General features: G+C 58.5%; 2 protein-coding genes across 3 annotated transcripts in view; both read right to left on the bottom strand.

Annotated features, from left to right (window-relative positions):
* Positions 1 to 289: 289 nt before the first annotated feature.
* SPDEF (SAM pointed domain containing ETS transcription factor) lies at positions 290 to 3,008 on the bottom strand. Its single transcript, XM_050327192.1, has 5 exons — positions 2,564 to 3,008; positions 2,189 to 2,386; positions 2,047 to 2,094; positions 1,796 to 1,936; positions 290 to 1,697 (listed from the first exon to the last, which is right to left on the bottom strand). Exons 1-5 carry the CDS (start codon positions 3,006 to 3,008, stop codon positions 1,519 to 1,521), a joined length of 1,011 nt encoding a protein of 336 aa, XP_050183149.1. The 3' UTR covers positions 290 to 1,518.
* Positions 3,009 to 9,277: 6,269 nt separating this feature from the next.
* ILRUN (inflammation and lipid regulator with UBA-like and NBR1-like domains) overlaps positions 9,278 to 21,431 on the bottom strand; it is a 34,961-nt gene continuing 22,807 nt past the window's right edge. Inside the window, exon 5 of one of the 2 annotated variants that reach the window (XM_050327194.1) lies at positions 9,278 to 9,382. In XM_050327194.1, the coding sequence (XP_050183151.1) occupies positions 9,293 to 9,382 (90 nt within the window). In that variant the 3' untranslated portion in view covers positions 9,278 to 9,292. Of the gene's footprint in view, positions 9,383 to 17,418; positions 20,712 to 21,431 lie in introns of those variants that run through there. The other variant, XM_050327193.1, reaches the window with a different exon arrangement.

The raw sequence follows: 21,431 nt of genomic DNA, 5'->3' as shown, positions 1-21,431 counted from the left end.
CAGAAAAGTCTTGGGAAGCCCCTGGGTTAGGATTTGGGGCCATTCCCAGCACAGCCCTGACCCAGCACTCCCCTGGGGCTGGGAAGGCCCTGGCACAGCAAGTTGATGCCACCACCTGCCCTCCCCACCCTGCCAGAGGACCTGGAGAGGGACACGAGATCTGGGGCACCACCAGATCTGGGGCACCAGCACCCCCAGCCCATCCTCCTTGTGCCCCTGCACTGGCTGCAGGAGTGTCAGTCACACAGAGCAAACCACAAGACACATTTTGCTTTTTTTTCCCCCCATTATTTGTTTTTTCATCCCCTTTTCCAGAGGCCAAGGCAGTTCTCCTCATTCCCCTGCTCCCCTCCTCCCTCCGGCAGCTCTCCACTCCTCCAGCCAGGATGGGGAGCAGGACTCACACATGGAGCAGGTGGAACAGAGGAAAAGACAGGAGCTGGCACAGGCAGCTCTTTTAGGGTAAAACCAAATACCAAGAACCAGGTGTTTTTCCTCTTAAGCTCCCACAAAGCATCCCCAGGAGCCCGGGCCACCCCTCGGCATTTGAACCTAAACCACAACTCGCTGCCAGCCAAAACCAGAAAGTAAATAAACATAAAAAACCCTATAATATAAAAGATCAACATCTCCAGGTAACTCTGACTGGTGCAAGGCACAGGTGAAGCAATCCCAGCCCTCTGTCCCACTCCAGCCTCAGCGGGTCACAATCCAGATTTACTGTCCAGAGGGAAAGAGCAAACTGCCATCTCCCTTTTCCCAAACTCCGCAATCAGGCAGTCCAGAAAAAATCCAAATCAAGGGAAAAGCCCTGTGCCAGGGCACAGGACCTGGGATCTTAGGAGGGGTCTGGTGGCCCTGTGCCCAAAGATGGAGGACGCAGCTCAGGGGACGCCCACTGTGCACAGCCCACACCCACATTTACAGCTGGTGCCTTTGCAAAACTCCCGTTTTCAGCCCTGAATCCCTGCAGAGGGGAGAAGCCAAGCGTGTCCTGGAGTGGAAAGTGAAGGGGGGTGCCCCTGTCCCGAGGGGATGCCCGTGGTCTCCAGGGGCACAGCTCCCATGGCAGGCAGTGCCAGGCTGCTCCTGCCTGGATTGGGTCTGGTCAGCAGCCCCACCACGGGCAGTGGCAGGTGGTCCTGTCCCTGCGGGTGCCCTGTCCCTGCGGGTTCCATTGTCCCAGCTCATGCCCAGGCTTTGTCCTCCCCAAACAATGGTTGGGGCGAAGCCACCCTCAACCAGCACCCGGGGGGAGGAGAGGGGGAGGGACAAACCCGGCCCCACGCCCACCCTTCCCGTGGGATTGCCCAGGGGAGATGAGGGCTCTGCACAGTCCTTGCCCTGCACCAGGGCTTGCTGGGGGTGGTCCCTCAGCTGGGGGAAAGGGGGGTCTCTGGGTCCGTGTCCAGCAGGTCCTGGGGGCGGGGAGCCTCTCGCACCCCAGCTGAGGTCCTTAGTGCTGGCAGAGGGAGGCAGTGACGTGCCCCGTCCCTCCCGGGGCTCAGCCTGTCCCGCTCAGACCGGGTGCACGAACTGGTAGACGAGGCGCTGGGAGATGTCGGGCTTGCGGATGATCCCTTTCTTGTAGTACTGCCGGATGGAGCGGCTCAGCTTGTCGTAGTTCATGGCCGGGCGGTTCTTGCGGATGCCCCACAGACGGGCCACCTGCGCCGAGTCCTCGATCTTGAAGATGCCTGGGAGGGGAGCAGGGCAGGGGGGATTGGTTACAGCCCCACCTGCTCCCCATCCTCCCAGTGCCCACCCTGGGGCCTCCAGAGCATCCCTGCCACACCTTTGTCCTTGTTGAGCCAGCGGATGAAGCGCCCGTAGTTGTGGGGTTTCAGCAGCAGCTCTTTGAGGAACTGCCAGAGGTGGATGGGTTGCCCAGCGCAGGACGAGTCCACCTCACTGTCGGCCCAGCTGGAGTCACCCCCTGCCACGGGAAGGGATGGGTGAGAGGAGGGAGGGGGAGACCTCGCTGCTGGGCACCATCCCAGGGACCTGCATGAGTGGGGCCTGCGGAGCTGAGCCTACAGAACTCACCGCAGTATCTCACATCTCCAGGGGCAGCCTTCTCTTTCATCCAGGCGGCTGGAAGGGAGGAGTGGGTCGTCAGGAGGGCATCTCCTGCTGCACATCCTGAATTGCCCATCTCCCCAGCTCCCTCCCAGTCCCTGGCACCCACCAGACTTCCAGATGTCGAGGTGGGCATGCAGGATGTCACCACAGGCGGGCGAGCGCTGGCAGAACTGCTCCTCAGACATGGCACACAGGTCCTTCCCTGACAGCTCCTGGAAGGACTTCCCAATCTGTGGCAGGCGGTACTGGTGCTCTGTCCACAGGATCCACTTCTGCACATTGCCGGGGCTCCAGTCCGTGGGGTCTGGAGGTGGGGGGTGAGCACAGCCAGCCAGCTCCCCCCACAGCAGCCCCCAAAACCAGACCCTCCTTCCCGGGGAGCAGCCGCACTGCCCCAGACCCCGCATGGGCTGCAGCCTCCAAAGTGCAGGGTGGCTTCGGCTCCCACACCAGCACATCCCTCCCTGCCTGGGTCACCCACCTGCGGCGATGTTGAGGAGCTTGCAGGCTGTCTCGATGTCCTTGAGCACCTCTCCCACCACCATGCTCTGCACCTGCTCCAGCGAGTGCTCCTCCAGGTGCAGGCTGGTCTGCAGGTCCCCCTCGTGCCCCAGCCCTAGGCCCTGGCTGTCGATGATGGGACATTGCTCCGGCTCCTTCCGCGCCTCCTCCCGGCCCTGGGCGCTGCTGGGGGATGGTTCCCCCACGCCCTTGGTGGCCCAGGCCGTGTCCTCGGGGTAGAGCATGTCGAAGTAGTGCAGGCAGAAAGCGGGCAGGGGCTGCTCGGGGGTGCTGGGGGGGCTGGGGCTCTCGGGGCAGCCCCAGCTCCGGGGGCCGGGGTCTCGGGGAGGCGGCAGCAGCGCAGGGTCCGGCCAGGTGAGGCGGCCGGGGGGCAGAGCGGTCAGCCCGGGGCTGGCACTGCCCATCCCTCCACTCAGCACCGGCTCCAAACCTGCCCGGAGAGGAGAGAGGAGCAGAGCTCAGCCCGGCACTGCTCCTGCCCTCCCGCCCAGCAGCCGGGCACAAAGGGAGGAACTAAGCCTGTTAGAGAGCAAAAATCCTCCAAAGAGCCTCCGGCGCCCCGCGAGCCTCGGGATGAGGGCAGGCCCGGGGTCAGCCACGGCTGGGGGGGCTGTGTTTGGCTGGGGGGAACCAGCAGCAGCATCGGGCAGGGAGAAGGAGCCCAGCAGACCGGTAGGATCTGACCCCCCTGGGTGTTTGGGGTCTCCATGGACTGCACATCAGGCTGGCAGCAGCTCAGTCCCAGCTGGAGCTGAGGCCCTGGCAGGAGGCAGCAGGGGACTGCAGGACCTCCTGACACCTGTGCAGGGCAGCCCTGGGGTGACAGGGGATGCTTGAGCCACATGGACGCGTTTCTGTGCATGAAAACCTCTCCTGCTGCTGCCACCTGAGGGTGCCCCAGCACAGCAGCCCCCAGACCTCAGATCTCCCAGGTGAACCCGAGTCCAGCACCGCAACACCGTGCCCTTGGTCACCAGTGCCAACCCCCAGATGAGAACTTTGCTTGCAAGAAAGGATAATTGCAATTACCCTTACTCTCTTGCAAGAAAAACTACCCAAAATCAGCCTGTCCCCATCTGTCTCCATATGCAGGGAGTCCTGGAGACCATGGAGAAGAGGATGAACCTGCTGAATTTCCATGGCAACACCAGGGAATGGCTCCATCCATGGATAAATCTCCCCAAGAGCCATCCTGAGGCTTTGGGAAGGGGAAACCCCTGCCAGGGAGAAGCTGGAGATGGGCATGGCCAGGGCACTGCCCAGCTCCTCTGCTTCCAGCATTGCATTTTACAAAAAGAAAAGGAAGGACCATCCAAAACTGGTGTTCTAAAAGCAGAAAAAGGAGCTTTAACAACAGAGCTGACACTGGAAAAGGAGCATGCCAAGCCCCCCTAAGGAAAGCAGGCAGCCCTGAAGCAGAACAGAGGGTAGTGGCCAGAGAAAGGGGGTGTCCTGTTTGCTCCAAACCCCAGCTAGGGGTAAATGCCCATCACTTCACCCTTGGAAAAGCCTGAAGAGCTCAAAAAACCCACACAGAGGAACCATGGACACCCAAACAGCCCCCACAGCAGCCTGACCCACGGGAACCTGGGGAGGGGTTATGGGTTCAGAGCTGCAGCCCATGTCCCTGAACAGTTTCAGTGGCACCACAGCGAGGAGGAGGGAGAAGGGGTGCCCAGACCACTGAGCTGCCCCCACCACCCAAACAGTTTCCCTGAGAGATGGTGCTGGCTTCCAAAGCTCTCCTTGATTTGGCTGGGATTAAAAGAAGAGCTCTAGGAGATCAGCCTTAAATCCAGCCCCACACTGCTCCTGGCACAAAAGGGAAGTGGTAACAGCTTGTGCAGCTGCACGGCCATGGGGATGTCTGGGGAGGGGATGGGGTCTCCAATGCCTCCAGTGCTCTGAGGTCGTGGTGCATCCTCCGCCCTCCACAGCTGTAAATGGGACATGTGGAACTGTGCACGGACACAGCAGGACAGACGGCCCCGGCCCCATCCTCATCCTGTTCCCCTCCTCCCAGCTGGGACCACAGGGACCCAAACCCCTGGGAAGTGTCCCCAAAAGCCCGTGCCATGCCCCACCAAGGGCACTGTACTCTCAGGGCGGGGGCCACTGTTTGACTTTCTCCTGCTCCGGCGCACGGGCAGCCAGGATGGGTGGGACCTGTTTGTGCTGAGAAGCTGCTTTGGGTGGCTGTTTCCCTCTCCTCTTCTCTCCCTTTTTGCATTTCCCTGGAAAAGAAGAGCTGGAGGGGCAGCCCCAAGCGCACTAACCCTCATGGGACTCCCAAAACCTTCCCATTCCCTGCCCCAGCTGGATGAGGCTGCGCTGGTTGTTACATCAGCCCTTTCAGAGGCTCCCTGGCTGCTGACGGGCTGAGTGTGGCCCCAGCTCCACAGGATAGGATGGGGCAGCAGGGCTGGGATGAGGTTTCTGCACTCCCCAGGGCATGGGCCCAGCATGAGCCCAGGGCTGTGGGTGGTGCTGGGTCACAGCTCAGCTCTGCAGCTCTGCAGGGACCCACCCCTACATGGACCTCACAGCCAAGGGGGATGGGGCCAAGGACCCCCCATGTCACCCTGAACTCTCCTACAAACCCAACCCCCCATTGCTCAGGGCACCAGCAATGGTGCAGCACTGGGATCAGCCCTTGGGAGCTAGAAAAAAAAAGAAATCAGAAATTCACCCACCCCCCAGCCTCGAACAATGGGCCCGTTAATTAAACGCCGATCCGCGGTGGAACAGGTTGTGCCGGAGCGCTCGGGAAGCCCCACAGAGGTTGGCCCTCGGTATCAGGAGGTGCTGCCTGCGGCACCCGGGATGTCTCCCAAACCCCCAGGCACTTCCCAAGGCCCTTCCCAGGCAGCCGGGGTGGGGGGCCAGGGTCACCTCCAGCCCCAGGCTGAGGCTGGAGACAGGGCCATGCCGTGCTGTGCCAGGAGGAACAGGGGACGTGTGGGACCCAGAGCTGTCCCAGACTGCCCAGAGCAGCCTGGATTATGCAGGCAAAGGTATCTGGGTCCCTGCACGAGCCGGAGCTGCAGCAGGGACCCAGATGAGTGCTCAGAGGCTGCTGACAATTTGGGGTCCTGTCAGAACGTCCCATCCACCCTGTGAGCCCCACAGTGCCAGCCGTGCCACGTCTCTCCTGGCTGCCAAACCCTGTGCCACGCACCCCTCTTATCTCTGGGTGGAGGGAGGAGGATTGGCCAAAACCTCCCCACGGCCAGGGCAGGGACTGGGAAGGGCACTGGGGGACTGGGAAGGTGATGGCCTGGGGACTGAGCTCTGGTACCTGGTTGGGGCCAGGGCAAGCCCTGGGCTCACCTCACCCCCGTCCCAGGGGTCCCGGACCCTCATCTCCCCACCAGCCTCCTCCAACACCACCAAGGTCCCCCAGCTCCTCCTGCCATTACCTGCATGGCTGCTGGCATAGGGACCAGGTGTCCCCACAGGTCCCCACACCCCGGGTCAGGCTGCCCTCTCCATCGGCACAGGGAGCAGTCGCAGGGGACAGGCACAACCTGCCAGTGACCTGACCAAAGCCTGGTGCTTGGTGTCCCCCAGGTGAGCAGCAGAGCTTGGTGTTCCCCATGTGGGGCCAGGGAGCCCCTATTTATAGCAGCACCTTCCCCCCCGCCCTCCCGGCCTGGAGAATGCCCGTATTGTGGGGATTTGGCAGCCACGCCGCGTTTGTGTTTCACTAACCGAGCAGAACCACGAAAACCAGACCCGCAGCCAAAGGGACTGCAGGGCTGACAAAAAAAACACCCATCCAGAAAGCAGCTGGGACAGTGCAAGTCTGGAAAAGGGGTTCAGCTGCACAGAGACACCCTGGAGCTGGCAGATCCTTGATGGCCACCTGGGCCACTCCACAACGAGCCCCAGCTGCTGGTCAGTCACACAGGGCCCCGAACGACACCGTCCCCTGCCTGGCACAGGGGCTGGTGGGACCCTCAGGGTCGCTGCTGCCACCAGGTGGGCTTGGGAGGAGCCAGCCCTGGGAGTCCTGGCTCTATCCCACCCTCCTTGGGTTGCAAAGACACAAAATTAGCAAATTCCATTTAATTTTGGGTGACACCATCCCAAGGAGTGCCAGAACCTCATGCCAAGGGACAACCTGTCCCTGTTTAGCCTTAACAGCACCTGGAGGTGCAAGGAGCTGTGGGATGGGATGCTGACATGCAACAGCATGTCAGATTGGTGCTGAAAGGGCTGTAGGAGCCCCTGAAGGGAGGGAAGGTGAGTTGGGTGGGTGCTGATGGAGCACCGGGAGCCAGGGGTCACGTCTTACCTCGGGGGTGCGCGGGCAGCTCACAATCCACATGGGTCCTGGGGCAGGGTGGGAAGAGCCATCCCCGTGGTTCTTGGTGTGGTGGCTGTGGGGGGCATGGCCCCGAGAGGGGGGGCCCGGCACTGTCGGGGCCAGCAGCTCCTGCCCGGCTCAGCGCCGGCCCCGCGGCCGCAGCACGGCCGGGCTGAGCCACATCGGCTCTCGACGGACACCGACGGGAGACACGGACGGGACCAGCGCCGGGCACCCCGAGCAGCCCCGGAGGGACCGAGCCGTGTGAAGTGTGCGAGGGATACCCGGCAGTGTCAGGGCTCAGCCAGAGCCTCCTTTGCCCATTATATCCAATTCCTTCCTTATTTACCTGAACAAACAAGCGGTGCTTACCTCAGACGAGGTGTTTGAACAGCCCGGGCCGGGTTAACCCTTGGCAGGGGAGTCCAGGCGCGGGCTGGGACCCGAATAGCCCTGGGAGGGGAGTGGGGCAAACCCGGCCCCGTTAACCCCTTCCAGCCTCACCTGGGACGAGGCCAACGGCTCCTCCTGGACACGGACCTGCAGCACAGAGACCAGCCGGATGCCTGGCAGTCCCTGGCCAGGCCCTGCACCGTGACACAGCTCCCAGAGCAGGTGGGAGCATCCCTGACCTGCACCCTGGGACCATCCCCTACCCAAGGTCTGCAGCCACCGGGGGTTTGTCGTGGAGTCTGTGATCAAGAGGCTCAGAGCCACTGGGGGTGAGGGGAGCCCCTGATACCACTCAAACCCTCCCAACCCCGGGCACACAGCACTGTCCAGTGCCTGGGGGTCTGTGGCTGCTGCTGCAGGTGGGACTGGGCACAGGGCCACGGCCAGAACATGCAGCACTCCGGGCCCAGGTTGTCTCCACCGGCATAAGCAGGAAAAAGCTGTTCTGAGCGAGACAGACACCGAGTTGGTATTTATGGTCTTTTTTTTAGCACACGAAGCAGGCAGGGCAGTTCAGGCAGTTCTCCCACACACGTAGCGCTGCCAAAATCCAACTCCCCCATGCCCCGAATTCCCACGTCAGACCGAACCCCACCACAAACACCCACGGCGCAGCTCAGGTCGGGCCCACGTCACCAGTCCCAGCGGCCGCGTGGCCGTCCCCAGCCCACGGAGTGGCAGAGCTGGCACCCACCCCTCCCTGACCCGGCACGGCCGATAAGCCATCGGAAATGTTTGACAGGGGGAAAATAAAACCCCGGGGGGAGGCGACCCCAGCCCGGGTGCTGGGAAAGGCCTTTGCCACTATCGGCAGCACCAGGAGTTTCTGCCTCCCTTTGAAACTCCTCAATGTTATCTTATCGTGGGCAAAGCTCCCCCCGGATCAGCGCTCCCGAGTCCCAGGGGAGCTGTGTTGGTAAACACAGCCGGGCTGGAACACGTGGCGCTGGGTGTGGGGGACCCCTGGGCAAGTGGCTGCTTGGGAAGCCACCAGTCCCTGGTCAGGCTTTGCCAGGAGTTGGGCACATGGGATGGAGATGTGGCACAGCCAGGAGGGGGTTCCAGGCCCCCAGTGTCCCCACAATGCTCCTGACTCTTGGCAGCCACTGCAGAGCCCCCCCCCATTCGGAGCATCCTCTGCTTTGGGCAAGGCCCCACCCAAACCTGCTCCTGCGTCCCACCCCACCATCTCCCGAGGCCACCTGGGGCAGGAGCATCCCAGCAAAGCCCCAGGGTCACATAGATACTCTCCAAGCACGGATACCTTCCCCAGAGCACGGAAGTGCATCTGTCTCAACCAGGGAGACTGAGGATGCAGAGTGAAATCACCTGTGAAGGTTTCACCAGGCTCATACAAGCCATGCTGGGAAGCCACAGCACCCATCCCACCCTCCCTGTGGCTGCTCTGTGCTGCTGCCCCACAGCCAGGCTGCCTGAGGGGCCTATTTGGAGAGCAGTTATGGCTTGCATGGGCTCTGAGAGCGGGATTTGCTGTGACACCACCTCCAGGTCACCCTCATTTATTGGGTTTCTTTACAACTTCTCAGCAGAGCAAACACCAAACCAGAGCACTCAAGGGAGTCAGGAGCAAGGTGGAGGAAAGCACAACTGAGGACACTGGGCAAGACATCACCAGGCAGAGGGGATGCACCAGCAGTCCCTGCTCCAGAGGATCCCAGACCTGGGTCATCCTGGGCTGTCTGGGAGCCTGTTGCCCGACTCACACCTCAGTCTGAAAGAGCCTTCCCTGCTCCTCTTATCAGCAGCACCGGGATCTTGATAGGAGTAAGAGATTAAAGGGAAAAACATTTGCTTTTCTGGGCTCAGGGAGAGCCTGGCATCGCAGCACTGCAAAGCCAGGGAAGAGGCCCCCAAATGACACCTCTGCTCCCCTCCCAAAGGTTGGGTGGCTGCAGCCCCCCGGTGTCACCAGCTCCAGCTGGGCTCTCCCCGCCGCCTTTCGCAATCGCAGCTCTGCTTGCACATGCACACCAGGAAAAGGAGAGATTGCAACACCTGAGGAACAGCAAAAGAGGGAAATGAAGTCTGGCTTTTCTGCCCCGTGTGTGCAGGTTTTCAGTGCCTTTTCCTTGTCCTCCCTGTCAACCCATCGGCTCCGATTCCGGTGCCTTTTGCCATGGCTGAAACTTCAACACTTGGGAACGCGGCCAGAGAGGAGAGATGGAGAAAATACCCATGAATCAGCCTGGAAGAATCTCTGCCCACCTGCTCACAACTAATCTCTGGCTCCATCACAAGAATAATAGATAAGCAGCCATGTCACATATAATAAAACTATTGAAGGCCCTTGATGTCACTGCACAAACCGCAGAGACCACGGAGCCCGACCTGTCCCCACATGCAGTTGTGCTTCCTGGTCCCTTGCAGTGGTGGGACTTCCTCTGCTCCAGTTCCCACACAGCATTTGGGGACAGTGGTTGTCCCTGTGTAGAGCCAGGGTCCCTCTGAGGCCTCATCTTGCACCCCATGTCTGTGCCTCTGGGCAATCAGGGTGAATCCTTGCTCTCAGGCTGCAGGATGGGCATGCTCAGGCTTTTGTGCAGCCCAAGGAGACTGGAAATGGTTGAAATGGTTGAAGTACCTTTAATGCACCCCCTGACCCCCACCCCTTGCAAGGGACCTGGGAGGTGACAAGTGCTCTGCAGCAGAGCCCAAAGTTACCCCAAGGGCAGGGAGTGCAAGTGCAGAAACCCACAGGTGTGCACAGAGGGACTTTTTCTTGTGCAATGACCCCGTGCAGATCCACCAGGGAGTGTGTACAGAGCTCCCAAACTGCTGGGATTGCTCCAGAGACAGGACCACCTGCATCCCCTCAGACCCCTCCTCACCCGGTCAGACATTCCCACTTCCCGGGCAGCCCCAGGGCGAGCAGGGCCACTCCTCTTTATTACCCCGCCGGCTCCCCCATCTCCCAGCTGCTGCCATAAACCCCATTTACAGGGCCCTGTGTGTGCCCGGGGCAAACAGCCGCGTTATTGCCGCGGCCCCCACCCACGGCCCACCCTGACAGAGGGAACGGGCTCCCTGCTCTGGCACTGCGTCCCCACTGCTGCACTGCAGCCCTGCTGGGGTCCTGGCACTGCTCTGACATCCCATCCCCACCTCCTGGTGCTCCTGGGCTGCTGCAGGTGGGACTGTGGTGTCACCTGCGCTCCAGGGCAGCCCTTGAGGGTGCGAAGAGGGGGCGTTGTAGAAGCCAACTCCGTGCGGGGGTGCAAGGGTGGATGTCTGCTCCACACTGGTGGCACGGGCACAGAGTTGCTCACCTGGCCCCATGCAAAGGCTCCTTCACACCCTGTGGTGACAGGAGGTGTTTGGCCCTGGGGTGTCACAGTCCCTTCTGCAGCCTGGCTGTACCTGGGATGGCAGCTGAGGAAGGACAAGCTGGAGGTGGGCGAAGATGCCAGGATGATGGCAGCACGGCCCTCAGCCCAGCCCCTGGACCACCAGCTCTCCACCCTGGCCACCCCACTGCCCCCGGCACCCCATGGGTCGAGTTCCCAGCTGCCAGTGCAAACCCCAGGTGACGCAGGGGAGGTCGCAGGAGCAGCAGATCCACCACCGTGTTTGCTGTTCCCTGCCCAAAGCCCTGCTCTTTTCTTCCTCCAGTTGCGTTAAACTCTTTGCTTTTGTCTCTTGGGATTAAAAGCCTGGAAATGGCTGTGGGTCGCATGGCAGTGCCAGGAAGAGAGGGCTCAGAGCGGGCTGGGTGCGTCCCACTCGCTGCAGGGTGAGGAAAGGTCACAGCTCCCCCCACACTGGCACTGTCACCAGAGATTTGGGGTGCAGAGGAGGGAAACCCCTTGTGTAGGGAAGGATCCTGCACTGGGTTCTTCATGCAGCTGCTGCACCAGCACACGAACCCCAGATCATACCCAGTATGAGAGAATCCCACAAAATAAGTCCCACAGGCACAGCACTCCCGTTTCCTCCCCATCACCCCCCATCCCACAGGCACACCAGGAGCGGGGCAGCAGGGCCAGCACGGCCTGGCTGTGCTGCGGGACGGGGCCGTTCCCAGGCACACACGGGCAGCCAGGTGAGACGGGCCGGGCCCGGTGCCAGCAGACGGGATGTTGTCTTTTCACACAGCCCCGCGCGGGGCCGAGCGGCAGCGAAACCCTCCGCGGCTTCGGTTCCCACACTGGGTGCCATTGGGAAATGCAAATTCATTCTTCTGCTGCTGCTGGTTCTCCCCACATGCAAAACAATCCTCGGGCATAACGGCCCCACGGAGCGCCAGCCCGGGGAGCGTGGGAGCCGCCGGGCAGGGAGGCAGCCCAGGGGGGAGCGGGTGGCACAGGCAGCTCCAGCACCCCCGAGGACACAGAACACTGGGGCAGCACGCGGTGCCCCAGGAGCAGGGCAGGCTCTTGGCAATGGTTTACCCCTGGTTCCTGTGCTGTCCAGCCCAGGAGAGCCTGCAGAAGGTTCTGCCCCAGAGGGAAGACCCTAAAAGCAACCACAAAACCCACACTCAGCCCGGTCTCAGCTCAGCGTAAGAGCTGGTGGGGTTGGAAGGCGAAGGGCTGCAGGGTGATCAGAGTCACTCCCCTCCCAGTGCTCCTGACCTGCTGAGCCAGATTCACAGCCCCAGGGGAGCAGAGAGGGGAGGGCTCCCCTGTGCCCCCCTGCACAGAGGGCAGGGACCCCACAAGGGATGAGGCAGCTTCACATCCTGCAGCATTCCGTGGAGCTGTGGGTCCCCTGGGGCCGGGGACATGGAGCTGCTCAGCAGAGCCAGCCGTGACTCAGCCGTGACTCACCCGGCTCCGAAGGAAACGTGTCACTCCTGTGAGCATCGCCCAGCTCAGGCACCTTGTCCTGGGGGCTCACACAGGGAAAAAATAGTGTGGGAGGGGGGCAGGACCCCAAATGACATCCCATATGTTCTGCCTTCCCCCACTGCACAGGCTCTGGGCTGGCCTCAGAGCTTGGAGGAATTTACTTTTCCCTGACAATGTATGACCCTGGGGGCAGCTCATGGGCACCCTTGGTCTCCTCAGTCACCCAGACACAGTGAGGAGCCACCGTTCCTGGAGCCTGGTCTGGGGAGGAGGGAGCTGTGACAGACACCGGGAGCCAGGCAGGGGGGACACAGATCTCCTCACAGCCTGGGCCCCAGCACCTGCCAAAGCCCCACTGGAGACAGGCAGCATTCCTTGTGGCATCCCTGGTTTTGCAGGGCAGGTTATTAAAGCACAAAGTCATCAATCTCTGCAAGGGAGCAGAGAGCCAGAGCTCTGGCCCTGCTGTGGGACGTGACCCGAAATGGTCTCGCATTCCCCTTGAAGGGCTGTCCCAGCCCCAAGCCCAGCTCTTCCCATCCCAGCTCTCCCCATCCTGGAGCTGGCTCAGGCACTGGCAGAGCAAGGACATCGCTTCTCTCCTCAGCCGTGGATTTTGAGGGCAGCAAAATGTTTGTTCTGTCAACACGTGCCTAATCCTCAACCAAAAGCCGATGAAAACGCCATGGGGGGGAAGGATGGGAATGAGCTGCCCTTTGAGACAAAGCCCTGGTGGTGACAGCCACAAGCCTGGTTGGGGGAACAGGAATCCTCTACCAGCACCCCAGTACCAGGAAGGGTGGGGGGATGGCTCCCCATGGAGCGGGGATGGGCTCCAGCTGCAGCCTGGCCCTGCCACAAACCCGAGCACAACCTCAGGCTCCCATGTAGGAGGTGCAGCAAACACGTCCTTGCTCTGCAGGGATTGCCTGGCCTCAGCAGCTCCTTTCCCTTGGAACTGCAGCCAGCAGGAGCAGGCAGCACATGGCAATGTCCCTGCAGCCACCCTGGGACTGTCCCTGTCCCCGCTGACACTGCCCCACACGAGCTGTGACACTGTCACCGGGCTCACGAACGTCACGAACAGGCTCACCTGAGGATTAGCATTTCCAGATGACCCATAAAACCTTTTTCCTGGCGGGATGAAACAACACTTTGTCCCGTGAGGCTCGTTTCCAGGCTGGCTGGGGCTGGGCTGAGCAAGCAGTGCTGCCCCTCACTGCCCACCCTGGGGCAGGCGCTGCACTCCACTCCAGCACCAGCCCTGCAAGCCCTGCACCCTTCACCCACAAGAAAAAAAAAAAAAGGGATAAAAAAAGGTACATTTAGCAGTTTCCATTTGTTTGCTCTTTAAATAATTGTTTCCTTATCGCTATTGATTTAGATCCCTTTAAAATTCTGACAAACCTGCTTCTCAGGCACCGTCACCTGCTTCCTCCCAGCCTGGTCCCCGCAGGCAAGGCAGAGCAGCTGAGCTCCTCCCCAGGAGGGTCCTCTGCTGGGGGAGGCACCTGCACACCGCCGAGCCCCCCTCACTGCCTCCTTGCTGAGATGGACAAACCAGGATGCTCCAGAGCTGTAGTTTAGGAGCTTGTCCTCCTGTGCCCATCCCACTGCAGACCATGGCATCAGGCACAGGTGCTTTGGGGCTGCTGCCACGTCCTGCTGAGCCTGGGAGGATTGGGATAGCAGGCAGGGGGCTCAGGAAGGAGATGACGTTACACCTTCACCACCCACCAGGGAGAGCTTTGAGTCCTGCGATGGGGAGCGAGGATGAGCCCAGGGCTGCCCAGGCCCCTTCTCCTGGGGTGGGTGAAGCGAGGGGCACTTGCCTGGAGGCTGGAAAGGCAGTGGCCGCAGTGATCATGACTGCCCAACCCCCTGCAGAATCCAGCCAAGCTCTGCTCTGGCCACCAACAACCCCAGTGAGTGCAGCACAGGGATACCGGGGCCAAGGCAGGGCAGGATGGGTTCAAGTGTCCCTTGAGCACAGCTCGGATGTTCCTGTGGCCTCCTGGGGCCTCTCTGCTGCCCAACACAGCAGTGCCAGTCCTCAGGCACCTTCACTGCCACCTACCAGAGGGTTCACTGCCCCGCTGGGCTCACAGGGGTGTGAGGGGCTCCAGTGCTACCCTGGGTCTAGGGCTTCACTGCTGCATGTTGACGTCATGGCCCAGCCTGCAGCTGTCAATTAATTGAGGAAACCCAGCCACAGTAAACAAGGAGGAGGGAAAAGGCAGCAGATTAGATAACAAGGAATGCGAGTTCTTGCTGTGTTTCCCCCTGGAAAGCCAGTGCTGCACAGACCCTGCTGAGCCGGGCTGCTCCACACCAGCAGCACAAGGGACTTGGCCCCAGGGCAGGCTGAAACCCCCATCCTGAGGGATGCTTTCCTAGGAAAGGGCCTGACTTAACCCCAGCCCTGAGATTTGAGGGTCTCTCCCTCCCTCCTGCAGAGCTGTGCATCGCCCTGGGGCTGGTGGTGGGAGCAGAGCACCCAGACCCCCTTTTCTCCACAGCAGACATCACCCTCCAAACTGGGACACAACACAGACCTCCTGCTGCACAGACCCTCATTCCCAGCCAGGGGGTCCTGCCCACGGTGTCCCTGCCCAGCAGCTCCAGCTCAGCAGCACCGCCCCAGCCTCACAGGGTGGTGACAGGCCAGGTGACAAGTGCCACCCCACTGCCCAGCCCAGCCAGGGCAGCAGCTGCTCCGGGAGTGCACTGGGACACGGCTCTCGCCTGCCTGGCTGCAGTCACCAGCAGGTCCAGGAGCCTGGAAAGCCACTGTCCCGCAGCCCCGAACAACCTCAGCTCCCTCTGCTGGCACCTGCCCCAGGCCGGGCTCATCCCCAGTACACCCTGTTCCAACACCCTCCACTGGCAACCCAAGCACCCAGGGCAGCCCCTCCAGCCTGGCCCAGCATCACCCTGTTCCCAGCACCAGCCCCTGGCAGCACATGGGGCTGCGGTTCTCGTGGTGTCCCCGCTCCCGGTGCAGCCTCCCGGGACACTGCCCTGCTCACTCCATGTGTACAGACGTGAAGAACAAATTGTTTTTCTCCCACTTTACATTACTGTGAAGGCGCCACTTCGGCAGGGAAGGATTAACCAAAAACATGGGAATACAACGCACGAGGCAGGTCTGGAGCCAGCCCAGCTCCAGCTGCTGCGCAGGGCCGAGCCCACACGTTCCACGGGGCAAACAGGGCTGGCCCGTGCCCGTGCGTGCCATCTGCCTCCTCCGAGGCTCCCTGAGAGCTTTTACTACTCGGCTGTTTTATCAGTGGGGTAGGAAACGTTCGAGATTAGATTTCCTTAAATAATTCCTGTGTAACTGGGTATTTTCCAGCACAGGTGCAGCGGCTGAAGGGCAGCTTATAGAGAGCTTCCACAGAAAGCTCACGTTCCCCTTGACCCTGCTCCCTCCCCACGGACCCCTGGCAGCAACTCCCCACTGGCTTGGCCTCATTTCCCCCTTGGCCTGTTAACATTCCCTTGTGCATCCCCAGGGATCTGCAGAGAAGCAGGAGCAGAGGGAAGGAGAGCACTGATCTTCCCTTGGCATCACACTGCACACCATGGGCTGCTGCCACAGGTAGAAGAGAGAAAAATGAGTAAAAATCACAAAACCCTGTCCTTTTCCTTTCTGCTGCTGTTCCAGTTGCTGATCCCAGATCAGTAGTGCCCACTGGAGCCTTCAGGCCCACACCTGCAGATGCGAGGACATTCAACAGTGCTGTGGATGTTCTGGAGCAGATCCTGCCCTTCCCTCCAGCCAGAGAGGCACAGGCTGAGTGGTCCTGGGCATTCAGCACACCCTCATCCATCCCACAGAGCAGGGAACAGCCTCCTGCTGACCGCCACATCTCTTCAGGGGCCAAAAAACCTACAGAAAACCAGACCTGTAACTTCCAGTGAACAACGATCTCGTTCCCCTAAAAACAAAGCAGCAGCAGAAGCACCCGAGCAGCTCCAGGTGCCTGCAGCGGCCGTGTGACTTGGCCTCCTGCCCAGGACAGCGCTGTGGGATGACCATGGCAATCCCGCCGGGTATTTGCCCGCTCAGGAGATACCATTGAAGGTGTGATGGGATTTTCCTGCACTGGCAACCTCTGACAGGTTGCAACCCTAAAAACAAACAGATTCTTTCAAGCAAACAAGAGTAAATGCAAAGCTGGGCAGCAGCAGGGGCGGGCAATCCTCCTCTACCCAAACAGAGCGACCTCGGGACGCCCACGAGCACCCAGAGCTCGAGGGGCGCGTTCTGCTCAGGGCACAAAACAAACACCCACAGGCATAGGTAGCAGGATGTCTGTTCCCAGTCAGGCTTTCAGTCAAGCTTAATGCCACATGAAAGCTCCAGGCATTTATTCAAATGGTAAAAGCAAACCCAGAACACACAGATTGAGGTTTCTCGCAGAGATTAGTAACAAACTCCCCGGTAAGCAAAGGAACGGCCTCAGCTGAGCTGCTCCATGGCCCAGTTTATCCAGGCAATTCTTGGGCAGGGTGCCCTGAGCAGCAAAGCTTTACCTGGGAACTCAGATCTACCCAAAATGACCACGCAGGATGCCCAGCAAAGCCAGACCTTCGTATGTCCCCATCCTATATACAGGAGCACCAGCTGCTCCCTTAGGGATTGTGAGAATACAAAAGCAGACTAAACTTCCTTCAGACTTCCTCTCCGGCCTTCCTGAGCAATTCAGGAGACAGCAGGTCTGATGCCTCTAGTCTGGGCTATCTGAAGTGTGAAGCATCACACGATCCTGCAGCAGGCTCCAAGGGAAGGGCTCAGGGAAGGGCTGGGATGCAGATCAGCCACACAAGGAGCATGTGGGGACGCAGCTGAGGCATCACTTTGTGTGGAGATCACCGAGACCATCCCACTCCTCCTCAGGAACTGCCATGGAGAAGTGACCTGACCTTGTCACAAGGGAATCCATGGCCAGGTTGGTGAACAGGCTGTGCTGGCACCTGGTGCAGCCCCAGAGGGATCCAGAGGCTGTAGGAGCCCCTCCCAACTCTATCCCCCTCACAACCACCCCCACAGCCTCTTCCCACCCTCGCCCCCACCTGGGGGCTGGATAGGTGGTCTGATAACCTCAATATGCACCGAATTTGGTTTGGTTTCACAGTGATTTGGGGTAAATCAGGGTTGGAGCTGGGTTTAAGGATGCTCAGTGTCTGGGGATGGAGCAAACTGGGTAAGTTTAACTACAAGGTGACAGACTCAGAAGTTTTGCAGCTTCAATAAAACTCTCAACAGCTACAGAGTATTTTTTTCTGTGTTAATTTAATCATACAAATATTCATTTATACATTAAGGAAAAAGCTTCCTTTATTTTCACCCCAATGTGCTATCAGGACTTCTCCCAGACTCAGAGAGGCAACACACCATCCCGTGCTGCACATGCACTGCCCCGGCGAGCACAGACAGGCTGGGAACCACCCACGCACTCACACACGGAAAAAATGAAACACAACAGAAACCCAGACGTGGGACAGCGTGCATTTCCCACCCACACCACTGCTCTGCCCCACTCCCAAACCCCGGCAGGGCCTGAATCCCACGCTCCCAAGGTGCGGGCAGCAGATTCCTGCTCCCTCACCCCCCTGCGGCACTGCCAGTTCGGGGCCAGTCCCAGGGACATCCTGCTCCAGTTTGCCAAGGCTGAGAGGTGCCACTGCTTGAGCTGTGTTAGTGATAGGGCCCAAGTGGCTCTCACTTGCCACAGGGACCCCCTCAGAGGCCATCAGAGATGTTCTGTATTATCCTTTTCCCTACGGGAACCTATACAACCTCAGTGTGCCAAGGTCACCTGGGCAGAGCTTTGCCATTCATCTCAAATCCCCACTTAAAAACTGGACACCTGAAAGTATGAGCAATCTGAGGTCTGGCTGCACCACGAGGCTCCAAGGAACCAGGAGATAAAACCACCTTTGGCCTCAGTGAAACAGTTTTTACTCTAGGAAAAACTCAGAGCTAGAACCACCCCTGACTGAAACATCCTTCCACTGCCACAGCCAGGGCCACAGCCCCGACCCCAGCGGGCCAGTGCTCCGTGGATCCCTCAGCAAAGGGGCAGAGTGGGACGGGAGCAGCAAGAGCTGCAGATCTCAGAGCAAGGTGGCTCTGGCCCTGCCTTTCCTCACACCCTGGAGAACGTGATCCTTGCCCCCAGGACAGCAGGGACTGCAAACACGCAAGAGGCAGAGAAACAGCCTGTGCAGAATGCAGGGGGCGCATGCAGGTTTGGCTTCTTCAAGACAAGGGCAATTCAGCCTGAGGAGGAGCACAGGAACACGAGTGTGGCAGCCATGGGAGGAGCACACGTGCCTGGGAGCAGAAAGCCAGGGCAGGGGTATCCCAGGGTCTCCCACTGACACCAGCCAAGGTCACAGCACCAGCTCTAACTCACAGACTCAGATCTCGATTTCCCCTCCCTTCTACTATGCAGCTGACACAAGGAGCCAATGAAGATAGGGAATCACCTCGTCACTTGAGCCAACCACAGTCTTCAGGGGTTCAGTGCCCTCAGAAGGGGAGCAGCAGTGCTGCAGGAGATGAGGCTGCAGATCATTCCCCAGCTCACCGCTCAAGGGGGTATCTAATCCAAGGCAAAATGTTGTTACAGGACAAAAACCAAGCACACAGAGCAGGGCAGCACCTTCTGCAGGTTCACTCTGATCCCAACACTCCCCCAGCTCCAGCAGCTGCCAGGGCAGAGCCAAGTGCCCACCAGACTGCAAGAGCAAGTGTCAGGCAGCCCAAACCCTGAAGTGCCACTCCTAAGCAGGTAATTTTTTATATTGTACTTGTTTCTCCCAGTAAACAGATTTTTGAAGGGAGATTTCAGGTAACTGTTATCTTTAACAACTGAACCTGTGAAACATAAACATCTATCACCCAATTCTTCCTCTGTTGGACACAAGGAACTCCCACTGTCCCCATGAGGTCCATCCATATGCATTCAGGTAATAGTACTTGGCAGCTGCAATGATGGATTCCCCCATTCAAAACCAACCTCTAAAACACAAACAGCCAAGAGTAGTGAGGGCAGAGCTGAACCTGCAACTCCAGCACTGGGAAACACTTTCAGTGGAAAGATCTGGAAGAAGGTAGTGGGAGCTTTGCATATTCCTCTATCTTTGGCAGATGGCTGTTCCAGCCTGGATTATTGGGGCAGGACAGCAGGGTTTGTGGGACAGCACTTCACAATAAACCCACCACAGCTCGAGGCTGAGCTCCCTCCCCTCACACCACACTTCCCAATCCAGAACTGGAGGAAAACACTGGAGGAACAGCAGAGCTACCCAAATCTTTTATGATCCCTCCCTTAACGCAAGCCCTGGAGAGCCCAGTCAACAAAGGCAGATGAAGATGAGGCAACAGAAGGACGCAGCTGGTGTTGCCAACTCCTGCTCTGAGCTCCAGAACATTTGGATCAGCCTCTAAGCTCACACCTCAGCACAGGAGAAACAAATGCAAACTTATGCTCTGCAAGAGAGAGAGGACACCCCAAATGGTAAGGACAGGACATCTGCAAAGCTTTGCAACTACCAGCAGGTGAATTACAGCTACAGAGACTCCCCTTGGCACACGGCGCTTGCGTGGTGGCTCTGAGCACAGCTACTGCACATCGAGAGTGAACAAAAAGGGATTTTAAACTGCTAACCACACAGGACAGCTGGGGAACTTGAATAAATTGGATTCCTATTAACATGGGTGTGTATTTGTGTACGTCATGTACAAGGGGAAGGGAGACAAGCCCTCCATGTCATCCCAGAAGTCCCAGAGTCTCCCTCTCCAACTCTGGTACCAAGACCTGGCCTCAGCGTAGTTCCCAACAACACACAGGACAACTTAACAGCAACACCCAAACCAAAAGGAAAAGAAGAATTAAAAGATTAAAAAGTCGGTAACTAAAACCAGCAGATGCCATTAAAAATGCAGTGCTGGGTGCAGCCCAAACCTGGCATTAAAAAGGCCTGGTAGGAGCACAGGCCCCAGGGGCGCCAGGCCAGCAAACCAGGACATTCTGGGAAAATGCACGCTGTCCCTTAGGAAAAAAATATCAACAAGAAACAAACAGAAATTAAACATTTGCTCAAACTACAACCGCTCTGTAGGCAAAATATTCTTTTTTAAAGATGGCTTTTAAATTTTCATTTTTAAACTTCTTTTTAAGCTACCTAATTATGTGTGAGGATGATTTCTAAAAACCCATAGTGTTGGTGTCTCTTCTTCCTCATAGCATTTACACCACTCTGAAATCCAGCAGTCACACATGCATACTCAGGTTTTGGATTTTCCTCTGGAAACATCTAGTCTTAAGTTACTGGGCTTTTGTTTTTTCTTCTTTATCCAGAACACGGAGGCAGAGAAGGGGGGTCCACGCTGTGTCTGTCTGCCACATGAACCCCCTCCCTTCCCCCAAAAGTCAGTTTTTTCTTAAATTCTCCTCTTGTCGATACCCGTTTTGTGTTTTTGTGTTTTAAGACTGTCCGAAGGGATAAGGACCGTGGAAACCCTGAAAGAAAGTTGGAGACACAATCAATTTCAACAGGCAAGGAACAGAAGGCTCTGTGCTCACCTCCAAATGCTGCCCAGCCCAGCCCAGGGCTTCCCCCCAAAGCAGCCCATCTCCCCCACTGTGCCTGTCCAGCCTCACAGACACTCCTGAACTCCTGCTCCTTCCAGGGATGGTTTCCTCAGAGAGGGCAAATGCCATCACTTACCTCTCTCAGATGGTTTTTAGGCCAAGGCCACAAAAATAACTTGTGTTTTCTACACCAAAATCCCCCACAGATGCTACAACAACTGCAGACCCAGCCCTTGCAGCCTCCCCAGTCTGTCCCAGAGACCACAGCAGTCACAGGGCTGGAACTGGGTAAGAGGCTATTTCAGAAAAAAAATGAAGATTTGGAAATCCACAATCCCACAACTGCCATTTGTGCTCTCTCAAGGTAACAATACACATTTGCCTTCAGTGAAATCAACCACAACATTTACCAAAAACCCAAAATGCTTCCTACAGAATCTATTTCCCTCCTTTACATCCTGAAGTGAGTCACCTAAATGTCAGATCTAGTCACAGGTCTCAAATTAACATGAACTCCTTTTGTAACTTCTATTGTTTGGATCAGCTATGCAGTGTTTCATCAGGAAGCAGAAGAAAGAACCACAGGCAGCACGAGATATCCCTCAGCTCACAGGAAGATGAAGTTTGTCAGTGATGAAGGTAACTCCC

The sequence above is a fragment of the Myiozetetes cayanensis genome, unplaced genomic scaffold (assembly GCF_022539395.1).
Source record: "Myiozetetes cayanensis isolate MyiCay16 unplaced genomic scaffold, myiCay2020 scf32, whole genome shotgun sequence".
Lineage (NCBI taxonomy): Eukaryota > Metazoa > Chordata > Aves > Passeriformes > Tyrannidae > Myiozetetes > Myiozetetes cayanensis.
Note: the sequence above shows the minus strand (reverse complement) of the source record. Positions and strands in the feature narration are given on the sequence as shown.

What these genes read in the sequence shown, in the direction of transcription:
- SPDEF (XM_050327192.1), bottom strand. Translation starts at nt 3,008, where the DNA reads ATGGGCAGTGCCAGCCCCGGGCTGACCGCTCTGCCCCCCGGCCGCCTC. An exon ending in CCTCGACATCTGGAAGTCTG is followed by an intron (nt 2,095 to 2,188) that starts GTGGGTGCCAGG and finishes CCTCCCTTCCAG; the next exon opens with CCGCCTGGATGAAAGAGAAG. An exon ending in TGGAGATGTGAGATACTGCG is followed by an intron (nt 1,937 to 2,046) that starts GTGAGTTCTGTA and finishes TTCCCGTGGCAG; the next exon opens with GGGGTGACTCCAGCTGGGCC.